The sequence below is a fragment of the Doryrhamphus excisus genome, chromosome 16 (assembly GCF_030265055.1).
Source record: "Doryrhamphus excisus isolate RoL2022-K1 chromosome 16, RoL_Dexc_1.0, whole genome shotgun sequence".
Classification (NCBI taxonomy): Eukaryota; Metazoa; Chordata; class Actinopteri; order Syngnathiformes; family Syngnathidae; genus Doryrhamphus; species Doryrhamphus excisus.
This window is the reverse complement of record NC_080481.1, coordinates 5,958,063-5,966,437: the sequence shown is the minus strand read 5'-3', so window position 1 is coordinate 5,966,437 and position 8,375 is coordinate 5,958,063. Positions and strand designations below refer to the sequence as shown.

The following is an 8,375-nucleotide window of genomic DNA, read 5'->3' as shown; positions in this document are numbered from 1 at the left end:
ATTCTTTGGTTGCTTACCTTCAGCATGTCGCCTATTTATGCTTTACTGCGAACACCAAACGGAACTAAAACGCTACAAGTTACATAAATTCATAAGCTTGGTCAGCTGGTGGGCCGCTTTAGCGTGGCTTGCATGACTATACATTGAATCCCAAATGAATACAATGAACATATCTTACTTCCCCAAAGTGGGTACGCCGTCCGTTAATTCATTCTGTCATTAATCCGGCCACTTGCTGTTTTTGCTGGTTTCCGGACACACGTGGAACACATTTCAGTTAAAAGAGTTTTTTTATGGACAAGGTTGCAACAGTCAGACAATCCTTTAAAAAATAATTCAGAGTATCTGTTGACACCACTTGATTTAATACATAAATGCAATGTAAAAAATGTAATTAATTGATTTAGATAAACTTTCTAAGTTGCTAACTTATGTTCAAACAACAATGTTGGCTATTACATGAACTTAATTTAGCATGTCATATACACTCAAATTTTATTGTTGGTAAGCTTCAAGTTCAAGTTGCAATGACTTAATAAAATTAGCTTGGGAACATACTTTTTCTCAACATTAACCTTTCCATTTTAAGTTCCATCTCCTACAAGACACGACAGTGCAGGAGGCTGAAACAACATTTCATGGTGAGTAAAATGTATTTCTAATTGTTCTATTGAAGTGATGGCTTTAAATTAGTCACAGTAGACTTTCATTGAGATAAGTCAAACTTAGCTTGTTTAACCATGTGACTGCCAGCTTCTATAGCACTGTTACCACATGTTAGTTGTATTTTTCCCCTGAGCTAGTTTAGCCGTGTAACTGCTACCTACAGCAGCTGTTACCCAAGTGCCACAGCCACGTTTTTTTCTGAAAAAAATAGATATTTTGTTCATTCACATGTGCAGCTGGACTTTCCCCCAAATGGTGGTCTGATGTTCTGAGAGGAATCAAAGTAGTAAGTAAATTCTATATCTTGTCTACCTGTTTAAAGGCAAACGCACCACTGCTGCATATTTTTGTAACATGGCATTTTGCAACACCATACTTCATCAACAGTAATATTAGGTGCTAGTGTATAATATGAGCCATCAAATGTTCTGGTTGGTTTTTCAATTGGAAGGTCACATCGTTCAATCCTCAGAGTTTTGAGTTACCATGAACACACTATTACTCAGAAGTAGCTGGAGAAAAGTGTATTTTTTTAAATACAAACTATGTACCCTATTTGTGCTATTAATGTAATATTATGACTGTTGTGATCATTATTTGTGGAAGCTTTTTTTTAATCTCAGACTCATGATGTGTTAGACCCTGTGTTAGAAAGCCCATAATTGACATTGTTCATGTTCAGCTTAGAGTGCAGTGTTAGTTCTCAGGCAGTATTCAAGATTACATTCTGTTACTTAGTATACAGAAAACACGCTGATATTAATTTCATAAACATTGTGACTGTTAGAAAGCCCATAATTTACATTGCATTGTATGTTCGGCTTAGAGTGTCGTTTGTCCTACGGTGATCAGCGGTCAGTAAACGCACCACAGTGCGGGACGTTTTTTCGGTTGAACAATATATAGATCTCTGAGCCTTATTGCGCCTCATACATCATATCACCAGGTTGATGCTGTGCGTGAATGCATAAAGGTGAGTTTTTTGGCTTATTGTGGGAGCTGTGGAGTAGTTTGGACACCCTTTTCACAAAGTTAGGCTCCCTTTTCATCGGTGCTAATATCAGTACTATGACTAACGGTTTGCTTGGTTTCTTTGTTGAATTTCTGTGTGTAGCGTGCCTTTAGCTCATCATTATACTTGTGTAATATTAGTTACATTACGTTACTTATCATTTATTGTGTATTTGTCTTTGTATGTATGTCTCATCAGTACGACATCATAACCCAAATAAAATCACCAAAAGAGGACAACCTTCCGTGTTCTTTGATTTGAACACACCACCTATACCAGGGGTCGGGAACCTTTTTGGCTAAGAGAGCCATGAAGGCCAGATATTTTAAAATGTGTATCTGTGAGAGCCATATACATTTTGAATGCAATAAAATGTGTGCATTTTTATGTAAGACCAACAGTTTTAGATATAATGGGCTCTAATTATGTAGACCAGGCACACTACCCCACGCCAATGGGGTGTGGCCAGCATACTTTCGTGAGCAGCGCAGTGTCCAATAATAAATCAAATACTTGCTGCCATTAATGCAACTTCTGCTGCTGCATAGTTTTGAACCGTATTCAGTACACGTATTTCATTCTTTTGGCCATCTTCACTAGAAGGCTTGGTTCTGCAGCTTTAGCTATTTGACTAAAGGAGGAAAGTTTTACATTACATTTACATGTTTTTTTGACATCTCAATGACCGAGGTAGACTACAGCATTACCCAGTAATAATCAAGTTTTGGTGTTTGACCTGGAAAATATCATCAGGAAAGATGGATATGGTCGGCCGTATTGCAGTCGAAAATAGATGGACGAATTAAAATGCATAAGAAAGTTTTGATTTTTAATATTATTTTAAACAGTGATTTCTGTGATGTTTACTTTAAAATGTTAGCAAAAATACATTTTTATTGTGGTAAGAAATGCTTGAGAGCCAGATAGTGTCATCAAAAGAGCCCTACCTGGCTCCCGAGCCATAGGTTCCCTACCTCTGCCCTATACCTTTGACCGCTCCAAACTAGTGCATCCTGGGAGACGATCTCACAACCCGAGAAGCCTCTCCGCTACACCCTGGGTTAACATTATGCTGGAATATTATGTAAGCTTTGATAGCAACGTAAAGAAAAAGATGACAAATAGTTTAACTGGTTCTCCTATTTTATGCAACATAAATTGTCGAGATACAAATTAAACATGAAGATGTACTGTACAGACAAATTTAAGGTCAAATGTAAACCACGAAAGACAATAAATTCATTTTCTTTTCCTTTTAAAGGACAACAAAGAGTTCGAGTCCAGCCTTGAAAGTCACATGATGAAAATCGCCATTGTTGGAGACAGGTCTACCTCTGGATCAGAACGCAGGGGAACAGCAATTGTTGTGGAAGGAACCAAATGTTTGGTTGAGAGAGACATTCCAAGGTGCTGTGCCTTGTTGATGGGTGTCATTTATGCCCTTAACCTCAGCTACTGCAAAAAACTGAAATATAGTACTTTTGAAGCTTTTCAAAAGTTGTTTCTTGACCTGGATGGGCTGAGAGGTGTTAAAGTCAGGGGTCTGAAAAACATTGTTTTCTAAAAATTGCAGATCCATCTGTTTCAGAACACCGACACTGTCACATTTTCTTCAGGTGACGTGATTTTTGAAGAGGCAACAAAGAAAAAAAATGAAAATGAGTTTGTTAGGCTAGTTAGTGTTATGCTGTAAAGTATGTTCAACCTTCATGACAGTTGTGACAGTGGACAAAAAAGGTATTAGTTAAAAAAATATGTTCATATTTTAGCCCAAAGTTTGTTTACTGAACTGAAGATGCAACAAAAAAGGAGACTGTTACTCATATATTTACATATATATATTACACTCACACATTTTATCCCAAAGAGAATGTTTTTAGTTTGTTTTCAAAGGGCTGATGCGGGCTTAGTTATGATTATACTTGTTACTATGCAGCTTTCAGTCTTTTGCAGTTTGTCTCTTGCCATAACATTGGACGAGTTGTCTTTTGCTGTTATATATCTATGAAGACTTTGTATGTGGTTATTTTGAGCTGCTCACACAAACATACATAAGAATTAAAATTTTTTGTCACAGAGGACCAGTTGAAATGTAAGATTGTTTTCTTACCTTCTTTTTGCAACGCTTGCGTTCAAAATAATAATTTGCAGTTAATTGCACAAAAGCAGTGGTTGAACTGTCTTTCTTGAAAGCACAAAAAATACCAAAAAGAAAAAATGAAGTATGTATGTGTATATATATATATATATATATATATACTATATATATACTATATATATATATATATATATATATATATATATATATATATATATATATATATATATATATATACGTATATAGTTACTGCTACTTAAAAAGCTGTGTGCATTGTTATTATAATTAAGTAGACAACAAATTAAACAACTTTGAATAAAATGATTAAGTCAGTTGACCTTTGAGTGAAGAGGAAAAGCTAATTCGTGCAATGCAATATTGTTTGTTGGAAATAATGAAATAAGTTGTCATAACTAAGAAAGACTAATGGAAACTGTTGCGTTGATTTTTTTTGTTGAGGCTAAATATTTATATTTTTTGAGTGCATTCCAAAGATCTCAGAGGTTTTGTAAACAATGTAGTCCTGCAAAAAATGAGAGTATGACCAATCACAGCGGAAAGGGCGTGCCCGCAGGTAGGCCGCGGTGGTGTGCAGCTGCTCTATATGAGTCCACAACTCAATACAAAGGGAGGGCCCCCTTTAAGGTGCTGTGTTTGGACTAGGTTGCCATTCTATGATCAAGAAAAGCACAGAGTCAGTTCAGAATGGAGTATAAAAAAAATAAGACCGCAAAACACATTTTATTGTTCTTTTCTTCAGTTGACTGCACTGCTGCCAACACTGCAGCCAGTAATACAACAAGCTGTTGGCGCTGCTACAAGTCGCTGGATGATGTTAGCGGCTAATTTCCATCTCATTTGCATATAGTGTAGGAGAGACCAAACACCTTCATTACCTTTAGAAAGAATGATTACTGGATTGTTCATTTAAAATAGGCCATCATTTCATCACTTTTGAGTCTCCAAATACCCCCAAAAGTCCCCAACAACCAATCAGAAAAAGTCGCTAGATTTATCGTTTCTGAGAAAATATGTCGTCAAGAGGTGTTGGAATGTGGACCAAATGGCCCAGCTGGCAACACTGATGATCTTTCTAGGTTGGAATGTGGAGAGGAAGACGACAAGAAGACTTGATGGTAAAGCCAGAGACAGAAAGATTTGATTTTGATACGAGAGCAGGAGGTATGATTAGTGGTTGGAACAAGTTGCCTCTCGGATGCAAACGTATGGCAGCTCGATGCCGCACGACTCACGAATCCACGGACCTTGAAAAGAAAAAAAGTGTTTTTCAGAAAGACTCTACAGTTGAAGCTGAAGTACTTAGGATTGAATGATTATACCTGAACTTCCTTTGGTTAAAATCTCCAGACAGAAATCATCGCTCGGCTCTCCGGAGTCGATCTGGTTGAAGCCAAACTCTCTGCCATCAGTCCACAAAAAGTCTCCGACCTGGAAGGCAAAGTCACATTTCAATGAGTCCCTCTTAAAGATAACGTTCCGATATTTCCAATAGGTGTACATCTCCTTCCCTGAGTTTTTCGTCTCCATTTAGTCCGGAGGAGGCTTTCATTTTCCGTATTCTAATAAATCGGTTTTTAGACAACTTTGGTACTGGGAAATGTTTCACCTCGATGGCGTCGCTGAGTCCAATCCAGGCTGACCTTGCTTCTCCCGAATCAACCAGTGAAGTAACAACTCGGTTCTCCAGCTCGCTGGTGATCGAAGCCAGGTTCCCACCAAGAAGGTTGCAGATGCTCTGATGGGAGAAACTGAGTGAAAAAATGATTTCCAAAGTCTTGGCCAAAAATGGTCATAAATTCCATCTTGAGGCGTCATGGAAAAGGGTGCACCAAAGAACAGAATTCAGTCAGCGGTGAAAAGGAGATGTGACCCTGATTGAACCAATGTCCCGACTCCTCACCCCCACGCTCCATAGAAGGGGGGTGGCAACAAGTGCTCACAAACTGCCATTAATCTCATTCTTTGTCCTTCTTAGTCTACTGCGTGCTTTTCTACCGTACCTCTGCATCTGCAAATGACCTGGCTCCTTTTTTGAAGACGTAACAGTGGTCATCCAACGTGGTCCAGCCCTTAGGACAGCAAACACCTACAAGACAATTTTTGTTTGATATATGGAACATTTGTGTGAAAAAAATGGAATAAAATCCCAGGTACCAACCATTGTCCTTCTGGAAGGGCCAAGACCACTTGTGAAGAAAAGAAACAAGGAGAGACAAATACGCAGACAGCAGTTATTGAAAGAGAATATCACACAGGTGATTAAGGAGGACAGCAAATGAGATTTGGACCTACAACTCCAGCCAAAGGTCCACTGAGCCCAAAAAGCAGGATGGTCACACGAAGACCAGATGCCATCTGTGCAACGATAGACAAATTTCGCTATAATACAAATATAACAGGAATCGTAATGAGAGAAGTAGGCTATGAGTCTGTGTCGTATGATGATGCTTCATGCTGTAGACAACACAAGGCCATCCTTTTATATCCCAGCTTTCCTGGAACGCAACCCTGGAATGTTCTGTATGTCGAACATATCAACGTATGCAATGAGGAAAGACAAGAACAGCCACAGCGTTAGGTTATTAATTTAAACGATCAATGGAAACACGTTCATCCTGGACTGGTTGGGAGCCAATGGCAGTCACACCCCAACAATTAAACGGATTATTGTTTTCTTTGCCAAACTTTTTATTACCGCCGCCAAGCACACTACGGAGGTTGTTTACGCGGTTGATCTGTTTCTCTTCAAAATAACTTAAAAAGTTCTGTATGGATTTGGATGATATTTTCAGGAACTGGATAAGGAAGAACTGTTCATTTTGGGGGCGATCCTGATCACCACCTGGATCCAGGATTAAGAGGATTCTAGGACCATTTTCCACTCAATTCGGAAAAAAATTACAGAACAATTTTCCATAGGTTCTACAAAGTATGAAAGACTGATAATGAAATATATATTGTAATACAGTAAACCTCGGATATATCGGACTCGGATATATCGGAAATTCGCTCACAACGGACAGATAAAAAAGAACCGATTTTTCTGTAATGCATTTCCAATAAAAATTCATTGCATATATCGGATTTTTTATAACGGATTTCGCCTATTTCGGACAAAATCTCCAGTCCCGTTCCAATGCATTTCCATTAAATTTCCCTCGCATATATCGATGGCCACATCGTGGCGCTCCGATTCGTGACAGGCCGCTATACGACGTCATTTGCAGCGTTTGCAGCGTTGCCTGCGCGTCCAGGTACATTGGAAACATAGTCAAGGAAGTGCCTTTTTATAACGGATAAATCCGATTTACGCATATACCGGATATAAATCCGATATATGCGTAAAACGGACATTTTCCGGTATACGCATATAACGGATTTCGCTTATATCGGACAAAACCAGTGGGAACAATTGAATCTGATATATCTGAGGTTTACTGTAATATGATCCACAATATGAAAAAAGAGGGGAAGACAACAATTGAAGCTGTAACCAAATACTGTGATACTGCATATAGTACTTGCTATAAGACACTAGCTGCATTTACGTCACTTTACGTCAATCTTTGGCACCAACTGACACCAACTGGCGCCGGCCCAGTGGACTCCTAGCATAAACTAAGCTAAGCTAATATATGATATTGTCACGCCTTTGTAGGCTCCTGTGTGGCAGTTTGCTCAAGTTACCTTCTTGCGCTTTAGTTTCCGTTTTTGACACCCGTATTTTGTATGGAACTTCCGACTTTGCCATATCTTCCTTCGTTGCCCCAATCATCCACACCTGTCCCTCATTTCTAATTGTTTGCATTTAGTTCAGGTGTGTGCTTCTCCCTGCGTGGGATCATGGTCGTTTGTCATTCTGCCTTCCCGAGTTGCTTATCCTGCTGCTATTTGCACGCAATAAATACTTTTTCCTGCATTTGGTCCCGCTCTCTGCATCCTGGGGTCGAACCTCAAAGCTCTCAAGCCCGATGGTGACATGATATGCCTTTATCAGTCCTACAAGGGGGCATTTCAGGTTGACAGCAGCAAAAGTAGCACACAAGAGTACTTACGACTGCTACGTGGTGATGAAGAGGTGTGCTCTACAAGTAAATATGTCGCCCCCACCTCGTCCTTGTATGTGTTGAATGCCCCTTTGTAGGCGCGATGGAACCCACGGAGGAGCGACCATAGCCGGCTAAACAAGAAGTCAGGTTTGATCTTGTCATTATGATAGTCGGTGGGCTTTGAGTCATTGATGACTACTTATGACAACTTGTTGAAGTGGAAATTGTGAATTAGGCAGTGGACAACGGCGCGCATACCGAAGAGCCCGAGGCACTGAGCTGCAGTACCAGAACTAACCAAAAGGGGGCAGTAAAACACAGAAAAAGGTTTGGAAGAAGACCTTTGAAAGCAAGAGGATCCAAACTATCACAGTTACAGTTTTTCTCGATTATTTAAACACATTTTGTGAAAGGATGCCTCATATTCTCAGAACTCTACACACAAATAAAAAAATCACTCACACATTTCTGAAAACCCCTCAATTCTCCTGCAAAATGAAACTTTACATCCAAAACAGTCTTCATTCTT

The 8,375-nt window shown here is 39.2% G+C and overlaps 1 protein-coding gene across 2 annotated transcripts; it reads right to left on the bottom strand.

Moving 5' to 3' along the window:
• Window positions 1-4,508: 4,508 nt before the first annotated feature.
• On the bottom strand, window positions 4,509-7,978 carry LOC131104563 (galactose-specific lectin nattectin-like). 2 transcript variants are annotated; one of them, XM_058051875.1, is made up of 7 exons: window positions 7,853-7,978; window positions 6,090-6,152; window positions 5,956-5,983; window positions 5,798-5,883; window positions 5,404-5,532; window positions 5,117-5,225; window positions 4,509-5,041 (listed from the first exon to the last, which is right to left on the bottom strand). In XM_058051875.1, the coding sequence occupies exons 2-7, from the start codon at window positions 6,150-6,152 to the stop codon at window positions 4,965-4,967; spliced, it is 492 nt and encodes a 163-aa protein (XP_057907858.1). In that variant the 5' UTR covers window positions 7,853-7,978; the 3' UTR covers window positions 4,509-4,964. The 2 variants fall into 2 exon arrangements, with proteins under 2 accessions (XP_057907858.1, XP_057907857.1); XM_058051874.1 differs by lacking the exon at window positions 7,853-7,978 and adding an exon at window positions 7,485-7,597.
• Between the last annotated feature and the right edge of the window lie 397 nt (window positions 7,979-8,375).